At 45.7% G+C, this 17,915-nt stretch overlaps 1 protein-coding gene across 20 annotated transcripts in view; it reads right to left on the minus strand.

Moving 5' to 3' along the window:
* Positions 1 to 17,915, minus strand: part of KCNMA1 (potassium calcium-activated channel subfamily M alpha 1) — a gene marked incomplete at both ends in the record, with an annotated part of 758,887 nt that overhangs the window by 205,953 nt on the left and 535,019 nt on the right. For all 20 annotated transcript variants that reach the window (XM_079697900.1, XM_079697893.1, XM_079697892.1 and 17 more), the window contains one exon: positions 2,297 to 2,407. In XM_079697900.1, the coding sequence (XP_079554026.1) occupies positions 2,297 to 2,407 (111 nt within the window). The remainder of the gene's footprint in view (positions 1 to 2,296; positions 2,408 to 17,915) is intronic.

Raw genomic sequence — 17,915 nt, forward strand, 5'->3', positions numbered from 1 at the left:
CAGAGTCTGAGACCTATGGGGCAAAATGTCTTCAACTTCATGATGAATGGAATCCCTATTTTATGAATGGAGAAACTGAGGCTGTGACATCAGGGATTAGCCAAAAGTCTTCCTGGCAGAGCCTCCTGCTGTGCCTTCCATCAAAACCCTTTTCCCTGCTTCTCCACCTCATGGACTTTTCACTCCCCAGGGCCTGGATCAAAAAAACGTCACTTCTGAGCAGCCATGCACAGAGCTAACCCACTCTCAGTATCGTTCTTGATTCAGCAATGTACACTATTCATCACTCTTGGTGCTGAGCTACACAGCCATCTTTCCCATTGCAGGGCAAGGATTAAAACATTGGTTGACCTGTTCATTCATTTATTATTTCTGCAGAGACGAAAAATACCTACTCTCTGTTAGGTACTGTGCCTACTAGGTGCCAAGAACCTACTAGGTGCCAAGGACTGAGTTAATCAACCCTTGCCTGACATTTATGTAGTACTCAGTCATGATAATAACTGCTAATGTTCCTGAGCATTTACTATGTGGCAGCCACCATCCTAAGCACTTGACAAGTATTAACTCATTTAAACCTCAAAACAACTCTACAGGAAGGTATGTTATTAACCCAAAGCTTTGAGAGGTTAATTAACTGGGCCATGGACGACAAGGCTGACACTGATAGATGCTGGGGACACAAAGGTGAATCCTAGCAACTGAAGCAGTAACAGCCAGCTTGTTGACCCAGACTAAAGCAGTGGGTGAGAGAAAAGCAGCTGCCTGTACAAATCCAACCAGTCTTCCAGATCCAGGACAAGTCGGTCCTCCTTCAGGAAGCCTGCCTGCCCTGGAAATACAAGGAGTGGTGGTCTCTCCCTGATACAGATGCCCCGTGTGATTCTGCCACTTGATTAAACTGACATCAGTCCGTTACTAGACGATCCATGTTGTGCTCCAATTGCTGCACACGTGCTCATCTTGAAATGCCAAACCAAGATGAGGGCAGGACCTATACACTATACTTGTCTTGAACCTTCCAAATGCTCAGCAGAGGATGAGCCCCACAGCTGGCCATCGGTGGCTAAGCAGTTAATTGGATCTGTGGGTTCTGCTCCTGTGCCCATGGCCTGGCTGGTGTTTTCAGAACTTGGATAAGTCAGTGCTAAGAAGAGAAATGCTGGTGCTCAGACATGGTCAGTTTCATATTCACAAATGCTGAAAGGAAGGAGATGCCTTGGATAGCTACAGGAAAGTCAACCTCGGTGGGATCTCAGAGCAGGACTGAGTCCTGGGTGGTCAACCCCACATGGAGCCAACACCAACATGTGAGCTTTGTCCCTTGGCAACATGGGGCTAAGACTGGCCCCCATGATAGCCCCATCTCCATAAAAGAAGAGGGTGCCACCCACGTCAACATGCCTGTATCCCCCAACTCTCCATCCCTGTTATGGACTACCTTTTACCTAAAAGGGGATCAGGCAAAGAACTTGCTTTCCTCACCTGTAAAACAAACTTGATAAGACCTACCTCCTAAGTACATTGGGCAGCCGAATGTACTTTCTCTCTCATGATGACAGCTAACATTTATTGAGCACTTACTGTGTGCCTGATTCTGCTCTGTATACTTGGAATGGATTACTTCTTTTCATTCTCAAAATAGCCCAAGAAACCATTGTGATCTCCCCATCTTATGGATGTGGAAACTGAGGCCCAGGGAGGTGAACTTGTTCAGTACTTGGTTGAGTCAGGATTCAGATTGTACTCTGAGTCAAGCATGTACTCTTACTCCCTCTGTTGATTTCAGGAGAGGCTGTGGTGACCTGCACCGTGTCCTACACTGCAGGTTCCTAGGAACGACAGTTGTTGTTGTCACTGTTGCTATTACCCTGTACCCTGCTTCCTCTTATGTCTCTGTCTTGCTTGGTCACTATGTCAGTCCTCCACTCATAAAGAATCTACACCATACAGCTAATCATCCACACCAGATACTGTGGACACACCTGGATCGCATAGATCCAGACAGCTGAGGGGACAGTAATGACGTGTTTGACCCATAATGAACCCCACCATTACTTGTCAGAATTGCTTCCACAGAGAGAGATACTGCCTTATTCACTGAACAAGTGCATTGCTTCCTTTCCATCGGTTCCAGAACATCCTCTCCAATGAGCCCAGCAGGGATCGTGGCTCATTCAACTCTGCCCTGCCCCCCAAATGCCGCCCTCACATCACCCCTCCTACAGACACTTGAGGAGTCCCCCTAGAGGTGCCTGGCTGGGTGGAGGGTCTAGAAACAGCAGGGGCCTCTTACTTGTGAAGAAAGACAATCTCCACGTTGACATCATCCCGGTCCTTGTGCAGAAAGTCCTTCAGAAAGTTGGAAACGCTTTCCAGGGTGATGTGTCCACAGACCACAATGTGCCTGGATGGGAGAGGCCAGTTAGATGAGGCAAAGCCCAGCGATTTCCCGGCATCCACCCGCGGCCAGACAGAGGAAGCGCGCAGCTGCAGGGAAGCATTCGTCTCCCCCAAGGAGGCTCAGTAAAGCCCAGTTCCCCTCCCCAGAGGGCAGTGAGGCAAAGCAGCAGGGCTGGAAGGTGCTCAGAGACTCTGACAGAAAAGCATATGGCTTCTCACCTGATGCTGCACAAAATCCTATTAAAAGCCCAGCCGTTCGGTCAAGTGGTTTTATGCACTTAACAATAAGTGACATTATGCTTGAGCTTAAATGCTGCATTATCAAGTCCCTTGCAGATTCATATCTCTCCCTTTCTGCCCACAAAGCGTCCTCCCGGGAGATTTACCGAATGAGTCTTGGTTTATGACATAGAGCTTATCAGGTAATGAGATAACAAATCTTGGTGAAATGATGATTTTGTGTGTAAGAAAGCGGACTTTTATCAGGGTGGCTAATGTGCAGCTTGACACATTATGGGCTCTGCTGGCCGTAAGCAGTAAAAAGGAAATTTTGCACTTTTCCGCCATAACTCCTCTGACAACGGGGGCATGTAACACTTTACAGTAAGTGAGCATTACTCAGGACTAAATGGGGATGGGACACCTATGGAATCTGAGATCATGCCACAGGCAGGCTGTGCATCCCCAGACGGCTGCTTCCTTAGGGTGCCTGGGATTTCTATGAGAAACAAAGGAATTTACCTCAGGATGGGGAGAAAAGCTAGGAAGGGATGATGAAGATGGAATTGTCTGCCTTTATTTCGGGGTGGTTTGGACTTCTGTTTCTGGAGATGGTAACTCCCCCTGAGGAGATAAGCCCACCTTCCAGGGCTCCTGGAAGGAAGAACAGTCTCCCCAACATCTTTGGGCTCCTGGACCAATCTGACTTTGACACTGGGCTATCCTATGGCCACTTATACTTATTACATACGATGCTTAGTCAGGAGGACGCTCTTTGGTGCAAGTGTTACCCCCGTGACTGACTGTGGAGATAAAACCTGCTGGCTTCTACTAAAGAGACTGTAGCAAAAGGCTCAGCCCAGATCCCTGTGCCCCTCAGGCTGACAGGGACAGAGGCCGACTCCCTGGCTGGGCTGTGAGGCATGGGCAGGTGGTGAACGTGAAGCACGGTAATTTTGTGGGGAAATTTAGAATGGCCAGGCCCCTTGCACTTCATAATTGCTCTGTGCACATTCCAATAAGGCAGAAAAGCTCATTGGCTGGAGGTGGCTCCTAAGAGAAGGCAGTGATGATTGCTTATGCGATGTTCCATTAGATGCCATTACAAGAGCCTGCCCTTTTCGGTGTAATTTGGTGCTTGACTAAGTATGTGAGAATAATGCAGTAAACTCATTGGTGAAAGGATAATGATGCAGAACAAAGAGTAAATCAATAATATGCATGATGCACTTAATAATATCACCATTATGGACTGTTATTGTTACGGTGCTGCACTTAGCGAGCGGGCAAGTGGAGGCCCTTGGAGGGGGGATTGTGGAATGTCAATGGGCTCCCTCAGAAGAGACGTTTTAATATAATCACTTTGTTCTCAAGCCAGTACCTACTAGGTTAAGGGAGGTCCCTTGGCCACTGATTCAAATTTTATGCCCCCAAACCCGTATGACTAACTTCCTTCTGAGACACACAGTATGTATGTCAGAACACACGATGTAAGTTGAACAACTGGACTATAAACATTTTCATCAGGTCATATCTTAAACTGTTTCTTGTGGTGAACATGCATTTATATGGACAAAACAGGCTGCCAGGGAATATGCATGTTCTGAATAAGACTTCTGATTTTGAACTTGCCAAGTATGTTCAGAAAGTGGTTGAGAAACAGTATCTCCCTCCTGATATCTGACCTCTGCACAGATGACAGTGGGGCTGTACCAATTCTAGTGCTTTCTGCTTACAAACTTCCATCATTGAGAACAAGGCCAGCATGAATCCAATGTATGGGCACCTCTGCAGGACAGATATGCGACTGGAACTCTTCCCGAAAGTAAGCCAGATTTCATTCCCTGCTCTGCCACCAAGGATGTGTGTGATCCTGGGCAAGCTACTTATCCCCATTCAATTGAAGAGGGAGCTGAGAGGTTAATACTACCCATCCAGCCTCCTGCACCAGGCATTGTAAAGCTCAAAGTTCTATACCAGCATAAGCCTGGTTATCATTCAGAGCTAGAGTCAAATTAATGATAGGTCCAGGGAAATGCCAGAACGTTCAACCTTCCTATCCTGTACGCAAAGAACTGAATGAACATCTGCCAGCATTCCCTTTTCCTCTTCTGAGCTCATTCATCTCCAGGACAGATGTGTGGGAAGCAGAGGGGAAGGAGATGAGTCCACCCTCTTACCCTTGAATCAAAGATTCAGCCAGCTGATTTATTCAGCCTTAGAAAGAGACAGGGTTCTCTTAGCTGAAAATGTGCTGGGTACATATAAAATATATTCCAATGCAATCAATATTATCCCTTAAGCCTTTAATTAGCTTTCACGTCTCTTAAGAAGTAGACAAATGTTGGCAGGAGAGGGGAGAAAAAAAAGGATTGACTTTTCTAATTTGGTGCTAGCTGTCCAATACCATTCCAGACAATTGAAAATATATATCTTTAAGCTACAGCATGATTTCTGAGGTGGAGAGCAGTCTTTATCAAAAAGGAAGAAAAAAAATCTTCCTTCAACATAATTGGTATTTTTGCTCAGAAAAAGCGAGAGTGATTGAAAGCAGATTGCCTTTTTGCCCAAGAAGAGTTATTAAGTACACTATCATGGCAACCTTGGAGAACCCATATTGTTCCAATCTGTCCTCTATCTGATTTGAAGATTTACGGCTTCCTCCTTTTGTGCCAATAATCATTTCCCTCCATTTTGTTTTCCATACAGTGGAAGCTATCAAGGAGCCCACATATTGAAAATGTTTGAATGCAGTTAGAATAGATGGATGGAGAGAAGCTGCCTCTCTAAATCAGCATCTGCATGAGAAGATCTGCTCCCACCAGCCCATATCTGAGGGAGCACTAGGGGCCCTGCAGGAGTGCAAGGGATGGATGGTGAAAGGGGAAATGTTATTTTCCAGAAATACTTTCAGGACTTTTGAAAATTCCGTGGGCAATAGTTTGAAGAGAGCTGTTATTGCTGGGAGGAGAGAAGCAGAATTTCTCACATCTTCAGTGATTGAAACTATAATTGAAAATACTCGAAGACTGAGAGCAGGGTGTGCCCTCCTTGGAAGCAGAGTGACGGTTGTTCACGGTGCATGATTTGAGAAATGCCAAAAAGATCTGCATCTAAGATTCTCTCTGTCGGGTTCCTTGACACCTACAAATCTACCATGTGAGATTCATACTTTGATAGCCCTGTGGTAACTCAGCTCAGACACTAAATAACCAAATAGTCTTGGGCAAGGTACCAATTCTGCATTTTACAACTATAATGTCAGAGTCTCTGAGGGGCTGGAGCTAGTACCTGATTCATGAGGTTATCTTGAGGATTTATTTAAACAGATAATACATGGAAAGGGCCTAGTAAAGAGTCTGGGCCATTTTAAGAGTGATTAAATGGTAGGAGTCATGTGATATCTGTACATCAGGATGTAACAGATATAAAGTGCTCTATGGCTCCTGGAGTCTCTCTCACCTGATCCTCAAACAACCCTGTGTTGCTACTATCTGTATCTTTTCAAATAACCTCTCTGAACCTCAATTTCCTTAAGTCATGTGCCTGACGTCCCACGGCAGGTAAAGTGACTTGCCCAGCATATGATCCAGGTCTCAGCCTCTAACTCTCACAAAGACACAGGTGATGAAATGGAGAGAGCAGAGGTTTGGGTATTTCAGCTTCTGCTCCTTCACGACAGACAGGGCTGGGCCAACAAAAGGTCCTCTCAGACACATGGTGGAGGAGACGTCGGAGGGTCCTCCCTGGGCCAGGAGAGAGGCCCTCACTTAAAGCATCACCACTTTGTGGTATCCCTAGATTCTAGCTGCGTCTAATCAGCCAGGCCAGCAAGCTCAAGACAGCAAAGGCTGAGTGACAACAAACTCTAAACCAAGTTTTTAACTGAGGCCACCCAATTTGGCAAGACAAAGGGCTGCAAGGTGATATAAATGTCCATTTTAGACATTTTATGCCATGTCCAGCCCAAGAGTCCAGAAGATAACAAAAAGCTAAAAGATTCATTGACAACAGAGAATATTTAGGAAAGTTAGCTATGAAGGGCTCTAACGTTCTTCCCATCTGTGGCTCTGGACTTGAACTTTTTTAGACTACCAGCAATCTTAACGATGGATGTCTACAGGGCCTGGCCAGTTTGTGAAGATGGCCAACAAACCTAAATCATTAACCATTTCTGATGTGATGGTCTTTCTGGTTTTTAAAGTTCTCTCAAGTCCTGTGAACAACTCTTTCTTGGGATAAACTAATTTTAATGGCTTGGATTAAAAGATCCAACTCAGATACGTGAGGAACCATCTTAAATGCCAAAATAGTAGCCGATGGCATTTTGTGGGAAGGAGTTACTCATCCAATGTAAGCAAGCATGCCTGGTTTGGGTAAGGGCCAGAAACATGGGATGGATTGGATTAGGAGTGGGTAACCCTAGTGTGCCATGGAGCAGCAGGCTTGGCATCAAGGGGGGTTGAGTGTGACTTAATCAGAAGAAGAATAATGCTTGACTATTACAAACTCTATCAGCTTCACCAGAAAGCTGCCAGTTGCTTATTTCATGGGTACGTCTTCACTAAATACACATTGGTGTGCCCCTCCCATCATTAACCATCTCCACTTCCAGAAGGAAATCCTGCACATTATCCTCAATCTGTCTACACCCTTCTTGGAGATGGGACAGGAATGCCAGAATGCCCCAGCTGAGTTGGAACTTCAGTTTCAGAACTCAATTCCACTGATGTCTGTCAGAATGGATCACTTAGGGGACCTGACTTACGGCAGGAGGCATAAGAGGACAGAGTGGGGTCTCCCAGACAAAGCTTCCCCAGGTTCCAGCAAATGAGGCATCCAGAGATCTACTGAGGTGGAGTGTAGCTCAATGAGAACTAATATCTACACACTTTAAAAAAGACTCCGGGGCTTCCCTGGTGGCGCAGTGGTTGAGAGTCCGCCTGCCGATGCAGGGGACACTGGTTTGTGCCCCGGTCCGGGAGGATCCCGCATGCTGCAGAGCGGCTGCTCCCGTGAGCCATGGCCGCTGAGCCTGCGCGTCCGGAGTCTGTGTGCTCCACAACGGGAGAGGCCGCAACAGTGAGAGGCCCGCGTACAGCAAAAAAAATAAATAAAAAAAAATAAAAATAAATAAATAAAATAAAATAAAAAAGACTCCGGTAATGTTTCTTAAAGCCACTGGCCTTTGAAAAAGTGACAGTGATAGGCTTCCTTCCACATTCTCACGTTTTTCTTAGTCTCAGGACGGCCCCTGGTGTATGTTTAGTCTAGTGCCTGCATTATTTTGATATGGAAACAGAGGTCCAGAGATCAGTGCGAGGTGAATGCCGGAGTATGGGCAGACCTACCCCCTCGGTTTGATGTCTTCTAAACTGAAGCAGCTGGTGCCCCTGAAAGGAGCCTGGGCTAGGAATCAGGAGACTGGGGTGGGGGGTGGGTGGGGGGTTGTCCTGTGTGACCCAGGGCCAGTCACTAGAAAATGAAGAGACCCAGACTGACGGGGCTGCACCCACAGATGCTGCTGAATCCTCTCTCGGCGTTCCAGTTCTCTGTCCCCACCCTAATCCATGCCATCCTATCTTCTCTAGACATCTGCGATAGCTTCCTAATTCAGTCCCCTGTTTACTCCCCTCCCCCCCCAAAAAAAGCTAAAGAGTGAGGACTGAGGCAAATTTGACTGCATCACGTCCCATGAGGGCAGGGAGGTCTCAGATCTCTCTTTAGCTGAGCCTCACTCTAGGAAGACAGTGTAAAATGCACAGCTCTGGGCTGTTTATTTTTAAAGATACTATATCCATCTTTACTGGAACAAGTATAAAGAACTTAAAAAACCCATAGCTATCCTGTCACAATAAATCATACAGAGTAAATTGAAAATCCTATACAGCTTTCCCTGAATACATTGCGCTCACTTTGTCAAAGAGGTAGATGAAATGTGGCATATATTGATCTAGGTGCCTCTGTAAAACTATAATATTTATATCAAATACATATGCTAGAATCTTGTCTGTCCCTCTGCTGAGCCTTCTAATCATGCTTTCCTCGTCCTACCTCTCACTCCCAGTTCCTCCCACTATTGGAAATTGTATCTGATGGGAATGCATGTTAAGAAGGACCTGTCAACGGAATTCGACAGCATTTTATCACATAGAAAGCAGGGCGGGGTGACAAAAGACCCCACGACCCAAATCACACAGTGGTCCGTACTCAAAGTTCACGCTGTCCCTCCTAGGTTGAACTGAAGCCATTCAGGGTCTACATAACTCTCTCTCCAAGGGTCTGTCTCTCATGCAACCTAAGACTCAGGAAGATTCTGGGCTTTACATTCGGTCTCACCTGGTAGTGCTTTTTGTGGCTGCTTCATCAGGCAGCTTCCCCTGATTTGGGGCATGTCCTTTAGAGCAACTGCTACCCAGGTTTTCCCTTAAGGCTCATGACCCCACTGCCCAAAGGAAGAAGGTTAATCCTAATCCTGCCTTCCCACTGCTGCTGGTACCAAGAGCCCGTCCCAAAGGAACTGCCTTCCACGTGGGGCGATCATCATCAGCAAACAAAAGCTAACTCCAGGCTGTGTGGGCCCCGTCCTTCCATGCCACCCTGAGGCCTAGCTCAGGAGCCCCAAAACTTGCTGGGCTTTCAAGAACTGTCTATTGACCAATGGAACAGTTGGCGAAGTGTGCCTGGCTTGGACACCCTATGTCATAGGAAATGTAGAAGAAATTTTAGTTAGTTAACTGCAAGCCTGCAGATCGTTGGCTGATTCTGCCACCTCCGATCTACCACCGTGTCTTGTTTGTGAGAGGCCAGTCCATGTAAAGAGGACAAAAATGAAAACAAAACAATTGTGAGCATGTATGGAGCTCATGATCCCCAACCCTGGTTTTAACTATTTCCTGTTAAAACAGATGAAAAAACAAAAGCAAGCCAACAACGACAACAAAAACAAAACCAAGGAGGTTCGGAGATAATTGTCTACCCAGGGCCCACATCTAGTACCTTGCTAATTGCAAAGGAAGAAAATGTCTTTTCCCTCCTAGTGAGGAAGAGAATAAAGTAATCATCTTATCCAGCTGTCAATAGAGCTGCGCTGGAGGAGAAACAGCTGTTTAGCTGTTTCCCTAACAGATCCCAACAGTGCAGCAAAGGTACCTCTGTAAAACAGAGTCCCAAGGTCAGAGGACAGACTACTGATAGCCCCAACAGAGAACACTGGGACGTCCTGACAAGACCAGAGCTTTCTGCACGAAGAGAGTGTATCTCATCCTATGCGGACAGTCAGGACCTAAACCACACAGAGGGATCTGTATCTGCACCTCCACCACCCCAAGTCACCATTAGACCTCCATAATCACACCAGGCACGAGGAATGATCACACACCTTTTGTAGCTTGTTGCCTAAAAGGAACCTCAGTCCAAGTCTTAAAAATAAATACTGAGAACCTCAGAGCAGGAGACGTTGGCTGTATTTACCAGTCCAGCATGTACCTTCCTTTCAACGGCACCTCATTTTTTTTGGAAAAATTAAAATAGTTTATATTTAAATTTAAATATTAAAATGATGTCAAATTAAAGAGAGTTTAGGGTTTATAAATTAATTAATTTTTGATCTTTCCTCCTTGGATTTGGCTATAGGAAGAGACTGCAGTTACCTAAACGTACAGATTCTTAAAATTAGGTGCTAGATATGTTTTGGACACACACACAAACATACACACACAACTTTTTTTTTTTTTTTTTTGGACAATGTCTTCAAAGTACTTGCAAAGAAAAGTGCATTGATCAGGTCCATGGTGAGGGCCCAGTGCTCTGGTTGTCTACAATGGCGTTCGTGATGAGATTAAGCAAAAACCTAAACCTTGGCCTGGGGAAAGGATGGGGGGAGAGGTATGAGAAGAGGACATGCAGATAAGCCCTGCTTCTGCTGCTTGTGCACGTAATTAAGAAGACGCCCCTCATCTGGAGCATGGGTTCTGTCCAACCTAAAGAATAGCACCTCATTTTTAATTTGGGGAACCACCCGTCCCCAATCTGATGTAGTCTTGGGACCTTTAACCATGGTTCCCTGCCCAAACTAGGCCAACCAGAGCTTTTCAATCTTAAATGAAGGGACACTAAGTTCACGGTGGGAACTGACTGATCCTGATGGTGAAACCCTGTAAGGACTTTCACTGAATTGCTGCCTGCTGGATCCTAGGGCTGCTCCTCTAGCTAATCTCTGTCCTTTCCGGGATCTTCAGCTTTCCTCTGAATGCCAAAAGATACTCTAACCTCCCAAAAAGAAAATTCCTTTTCTGCAGAAGTCAGCAAGAATCAGTTTCTGTTGCCTATACCCAAAGAATCCTAACTGTAGCATTTGTTTACTTTAACTTTAGCTTCTCATTGAATTCTCACAATAACCCAGTATGCAGGTTTTATCACCACTATTTTGTTTTTCTTCTCCTCCTTCCTTCCTTCCTGGAAGAGGACTTATACAGCTTCTTAAGTAAGCAATTCCATAATTGCCCACTTCTCACAAATTACACAGGTTCTTCCTTGTGTCTCTCCCCAACACCCTCACTCCTCTGCGTTTTATCCATCCACTACTGCAGGGCTTGGCGGCCTTTGGCCACTTTTAAGTAAGCCAATCTTTCTTTGACCTGATTCTTCCTATCCTAGGTGGTTCTCTGCTCTTACAGAGAAATCCAGGCACTGAACAGCACTTTTCTCTGTTCAGATCAGATCAGATTTGCCTGTTTCCACTTGGTAATGATGCTTCTGAACAGAGGCACCAAGAGAAGAGAGGATGAAGGCAAAAGTCAGCTACACCCTTTGGGGATGAAGGTGGAATAGAGGGAGAATGAATCCAGGCAAAGAAATGGTTTTTAATTTTGCCTTGTAGAGGGGAGGTATTCTAGCTCTGATGTGCAAAGTGAGTCACATCTCTTTCCTGAACACCCCTGGTAAATAAGGCATCATGGCCCTAGAACATATGCTGCTGGGATTGACCCTCCCATAACAACCATCAAGTTGACACATCCTGGCCTCATTCTCCAGCCACACCCAAGGGTGTTGCCCCAGCTAGCATATGTTGCTAGCCATCCACTTTGAGTAGACCCCAACACATTAAGCCTCCATCTGTTACACACATAAGTACTGGGAGAATTCTACCAGTTCCAGAGCTTGCTAAGGCATAAGATGCCACAGAAGGACTTTGTCAGATATGGAAAGGAACAGAACTCAGGGTGGCAGCAGCAGTTCCCCTACCTCCCAAATCTTTCCACACCCCTCTTTTACTGGGTCCATCGTTAGACCCATAGGTTTTTAGATGCACAAGTCACCCCACTGTTACCTTTGCCCTAACTACTCTAATGGGTACATTTAACAATGTGAATTATCAACTTGTTTTTAGGAGCATTCCCTCTAAAATGCTTGTAGCCTTCATGATTGTTTTATACCTTCATTATTTTACTGAACAAAGTTCCTGCCAAAAGAGCATTTCACGGGGATGATGCTCCTCTGTCATCCAGCTTCTGTTTATCGGCTACTGGCTCCTTGGATGGTTCTGATTGGTCAAAGCCTCAGATAAGCTCCAGGAGAGCAAGAATCACATTTTCTTGTTCATCCTTTTAACCACAGCACCTAGCAGAGTGCCTGGACCATAACAGGGCTCAATAATTGTTAGTTGAGCAAATATGTTGGGATAGGAGCTTTCCTAAATCTGTTCTATATACTAGCTGGCACTTGCCTTTGAGGTCAGTGGCTAAGGCCATAAAACCTCTCACAAGATGGGCATGCATCTATCTCTGAACATGTGTCCTTACTGAGAAGGTATAGTGGGGGACATAAGATTGTTTTTACTGACAAGTGGTACCCACATTTGGAGCAGCCCCTGTGGTTTTGGGGGTGGGAGCAGGTCATTGTTTCCCAATACCAGTAACAGACGTGGAGGTACAAAATCAAGTTTCCATGGGTTTCACGTTGCATGAGCCTCTAAAGATTGTTTTTTAATAAAAAGAGCCACCAGACTTGGCCAGTTAGAAAGTTTCCTGGTTTATTTTCAGTGTATGATGGCAGCATCAGTGGGATGAACACCAGATCTACTGGGAACCACTGTGCACAACTCTGGAAAGACTTCTATGAGAATGGATGACACAGCCGGAAAACAGAAACCACGGGGCAACTTAGTCTTGGCTGGTTGTGTTTGTTCTTTACATTCAGAATCTACCCAGGAAGCATTCACCCAATCAAATGTGAGATTAAGCAGAAAAAATCTTCAGGGATTATAATTAGAAAAGTCATATTCAGAATTCTTTTTCTTTAATGAAGAAAGAATATTTGAGAATGAAAGTCTAAGTCTGAATATGACTATTTTTTAAGGTACACAGTTCATCTCCCACCTACCTTTCTATTCTTGTTTTCAGAACAATAGCTGGAACATTTTGATAAGTGTGTGGAAGGGAAGAAAGACAGCAGAAAAGTTCGGGGGGGTAGGGGGAGGGAGACAGCCTTCATTCCATTAGTATTATCAGGAGATTGATTTAATATGCACCCAAGTCTCTCCAAATAGAGCTTCAAGTTTAAAAAGGACTGAAGATGTGACTTACAAGAATCCAAAGCAGAGGCAAAGAGAGAAGCGCCCACATCCACACCCACCAAGACCCCTCTCATTGGAAAGGGATACCTGGCACTTTACATTACACAATACAGCATCTAACACTTGCTTTTGGTATCTGCCCCTTGGTACTGAATTTCAGAAGTAGTCAAGGGGTCATTTTTCCAAAGTATTAGGGCAATCTCACTTTTTCTTCTTCCCCCAAAAGTTTAATGCTAATCAAAGCAGAATGCCTAATCAGTCCAAGATGGCCTGTCAACTTGAATTATCTGTTTGTCTTCCTATTTACTCTGTCTGTCTGTCTACAGTTCTTCATATCTCTGTGAAGATCAGTTATTGGGGCCTGTGTTTCCTTCTGACTAGAATGGCTACCAGATGATCCTTCCTGGTGATATGTTGATGATTTGCTAATTTATGGCTTTTAAAATCTAGGAATCTGAAAACCTAGCTGAGAGTTCAGGCTGGGAATCACGTGGACCCTGCGAGAAGGCTGAATGGCTTACTTGTCAAGGGATCGAAGTTTGTATAAAATGCAAAGCTTCAGTGACATTTCAACCAGAGGGCTGTCGGTGATGCAGAAATCATAAATGGCATCTTATAGGGACCATGCCTCCCAGGAGGAGCACAGGCCAAGGGGAGGGGGAGGGGGAGGGAGAGTGGCCAGAGCTACACGTGTATGGGAAAGGAAAGGACATGGAGCTCAGCCCATGAATTAACCCCACGTCCTCTTCCCAAGCACTGGGGTCAGGCCTTCTCAGAAAGAGTAGAGAAAGAAGTGTTATTGTAGGGAGACTGTGACCTCTGGGAACCAAGTGGGGAGGTTTACACAAGCTCTGAGTTTGAACTCCCCGACCACTTTGGTGGCCAAATAATGTAACATATAGCTCAAGACAGATGTGGTGTATTTGGAGATTTTTATGGGTGTGTAGAAATACATTCATCCCCAGTGTCTGGCGTGTTGCAAGCACTCAATAAACACACGTGGACTAGATGAAGATGAAGGCAAGACTCACGTTAGTTCTCTTTGGGGGCAGGAAATGGACTATGGGGGTAGATTAAAGGAGTCTTTGTAAAGAAATAATCCCTGTTCTGGTGCAGCAGACTGTTTAAGATTCCAATTCTTTTTTTAAACAATGGTCTAGAACCAGGTGGGCAAAACCTGAGTGGTGGAGAAAATGGAATTTCCTGTTGATACAAGACAGTCAGGCAGGAGGGAATAGAATGTGGTCTCAAAAAAGAACAAAGGATGCAGAGGGAGATGAAGGGCTTATTTCTGATCAGAGGAAAGACACAAAATTAAATGACCTGATAATCAGGAAGCAGGGAAGGGAAGCAGGATGTCCTCTCCTGGGTAAGTCAGCGGATAACACTACTGCAGGCAAACTAGGCCTGAGAGAGAAATGATATTTTAAGACTTAGTTTCTTGGAGGCAGAACTAAAGACCAATGGTTTCAGGAGGGGTTCCCGTAATACGAATTTTAAAACCTAGGGTGTTAGCTCCCGTTCGCCTAGGCGGCAACAAAAGCTGGGGTAGGTAGCTGATGAACAGGTTGTAACAGCCCTTCCTCTGAGTTGTCACCTCTCTGGACCACTTTATCCCTGTAAATAATCCGTTTTGCTCTATAACAGCATCTTAGGTCTTTTTCATTTTTGCCACACATATTAAAATCTGTACTTGGCATTTTCTTTAGTCCTACTCTTGCCATTGTCTGTCAATGTCATTGCCATTGCCCCCCAGAGACTGTAACCTCCACGTGACAGGTGCCGTGTGTAACTTGCTCACCACTGAATCCCTGGCACCCAACACCACCCAGCAACCTGCCCGACACGTAGTACTGGCTGAGTGTCTGCAGCCACAACGAGTGAACCAGCGAAGGTGATAACAGGAGTGGATAGTGCGGCAGGTAACTGTGCTCTCTGTTCTTTCTTTAAATTTTGTTCTAAATTATTGAATGCTTCGTAAAATACGAGCACTGACATTGAGGCACATAATAAAGCACTCTGGTTCATTTTTAAATGGGAAAGCATGATAAAGTCTGCCCACCTCTACAGCTTTAAGGCTGCATCGTACAACCCTGAGGCCACACCTGAGGTTGAAGACAGACCGCCCAAACTCCCTGCTGAAGGACTCAGCCTCCTGAGGGTTAAAAGCTGAGGTTCCCACTCAAAGCTATGAAATAAAGCCAGGGAGTGTATGTATCTCGCCCAAGACTTTCCAGGAGGGACACCTGCTACTCTAGTTCTCACTGACCGTTAAGAAACCACCATCAAAGAAATGCCCTGAGCTGTGCAGACCAGCTGGGGAACTGAAGGACCCAGGTGGATACGTCTGCCTGGGCAGAGAACACTCTTCTCCAGATGATAAGCAGGTAGGCTCTGCCCAGGAGGGAGCCCAAGCCTGGTAGATCACTACAATCCACCAGGGCTGGTCCCCTAGGAAATGACCTCCCCAGGAAGGGGAGGAACTTGTTGAAACCCACAAATAAGGCACAAAATTTCATTTTGGTCAGTGATCTGTCTGTCCATCCTGGAGAGCCCCTCATTGTTAGACATGTTCAAGAGGTAGATACACTTCCAGTCTAACCAAATGAGAAAATTCAGGAAGAAATGGTTTTGTCCCATCTCCACCTTTTTGTCCTTGACGCTGAGGCCAGGCTCCTTAGAGGCACTAGGTAAGCAGAAGGGGGAGATAGGCCCAAAGTGATGCTCGTGGTGCCTTTCTCTTCCTGGTCGTTGGAAAGGATACAATGATAGGATCATGGAGTTTAGAGCAGAGAGGGGTCTCAAGAGATGATTTAGAGAAGCAGCATGGCCCAGTGGAGCAGACTGCCCCCGGGTTCAAATCCCAGATCAACGCTTTACTAGCTGTGCGATGTCAGGCAAGTCACTGCAAATGGAGATGATAGTAATACCTTCCTCACGTGGTTGCCACGAGGATGGGGAAGGATGCAGGCATTTGTAGATATAACTTGTAGTAATTATTACTGTCATAGAAGGCAGTCCCAGTGCTTGGGGTATATCGATTCATGTTCTCATTTCCAGAAGTATGTGGCACTCCTCTGTCTATATAACGAGGAGGTCTAAGAGAAGCCACGGCATTTATGTTGCACTGTTTGGCTCTAAAACAGAATCTTAGGTCGTTTTTGTCTTTGCCACACAGCTTGCAAGACAGCTTTCTTGAACTGGAGCTATAGCCAGTTAGTCTGTGACAACTATTCCCCTACCAGAAGAGGGGCGCAGACTCCTCATCCTGCTGGGGGATCTTCCTCCTAGTAAGTTACATTCAGCTTCCCATCCCCTTTTCCCTACTCCTTGTTCTCAACTGTCCATCTCTCTCTCTGTGTCCTCCTAGCCTTTGGCTACCAGGAATCAGTAGAATAATCCAAACCCACCCATCCTCCCCTCTCCCAAACACCTGGCCTGGGACTCCCTCAGTTTCGGGCCCCAGGAGCCCGTCATGCGAAGTACAACGTCTGGATGGCTCCCCAGCCCAGCTGCCTCTGACAAGGGGGGTTAGGGCAGATGGATTCCTCTCTCTGGCTGACTATTTTCCATGGCCCTTGGCCACGTGACCTCGGACCATGATCTTGTCAGTTCTCATACACGAACCAGAAGTGGGCTGAGTCACAAGCAGAGAAGAAACCTCTGGGGGAAACAGCAGGGGCTGTGGGAAGAAGAAGAGCGAGCTGGGACCCCAAAGGCCATGGGAGCCTCACCCCTCCACTCCCCCACCTCTGAGCAGCTTGGAGCTTACAGGAAGGGAAGGAGATGGAGGCAGTGGCCTCGAGAGGCAGGCTGGGCTGCAGGAGGGCTACTCTTCTGAGTAAGATCTGAGGTCTCAGCCCGAGAGACTCACTGTCCCCAAGACCTCCGACTCAGAGAGACTGCCTGCCTGGACACTGATTGGACCTTTGGTTATCAACACCCAAGTCCCTATCTTAGGAGCCCCCCTACCTCATAATGGATAAACTAGAGAAGGACTCACACGCATCTCCTCACATCTACTGTTGGCTCTGGGTATCCTGTGGGAGGTCAGGTGAGGAATGTTGATGAGAACATTGACGTGAGCCTCTGTGGGCCCTGGATGCCGTGTGGCTGGTGAGGATGCTCTGGGGATGCTACGTGAAGTGTTTACGTTATGTCAAACACATAGATTAGAACTGAAAATGAGGTGCCAATGAAATCTTCATATTCTCCAATATCCTGAAATTGGGTGTAGCGTGAACAAAACCCCGGGGTTCTCTACCTAAATTTTTCTTTCCTTTAAATAATCTTTGAATTTCCAAGTCGTGTGTCTCCTCAGCTTTGGGTTACATGTTACCTTGAATTCTCTGACAAGTTAATGCATTGTTAGAGAGGTTATTTCTGAGCAAAATGTGCACACGTAAACAAATCCCTTAACTATGTATATGTTTTAATTACTTTCTGGGCATCCATCTGATGAAATCTTAGGGAGAAAAGATACACGTTATGTGTGTCCATGGGTATAGCACATATATTTATGCATACACAAAAACACGGGGCGAAGTGCGCTATTTTAAGAGTCTGAACTCTATCTTTCAAAAAAGTTTAGCTGCTTTCCTTTTGCAAATGCATTTAATTTTATCTGGAAACTTTTTGACATTAGAAATAGAACAACTGTAGTTTCTCATTATGTTTGCTGCCAGAATCCATGCTTGGTTGCTCAACTAAAGACCTT

Source organism: Hyperoodon ampullatus (assembly GCF_949752795.1).
Source record: "Hyperoodon ampullatus genome assembly, chromosome: 1".
Taxonomy (NCBI): domain Eukaryota; kingdom Metazoa; phylum Chordata; class Mammalia; order Artiodactyla; family Ziphiidae; genus Hyperoodon; species Hyperoodon ampullatus.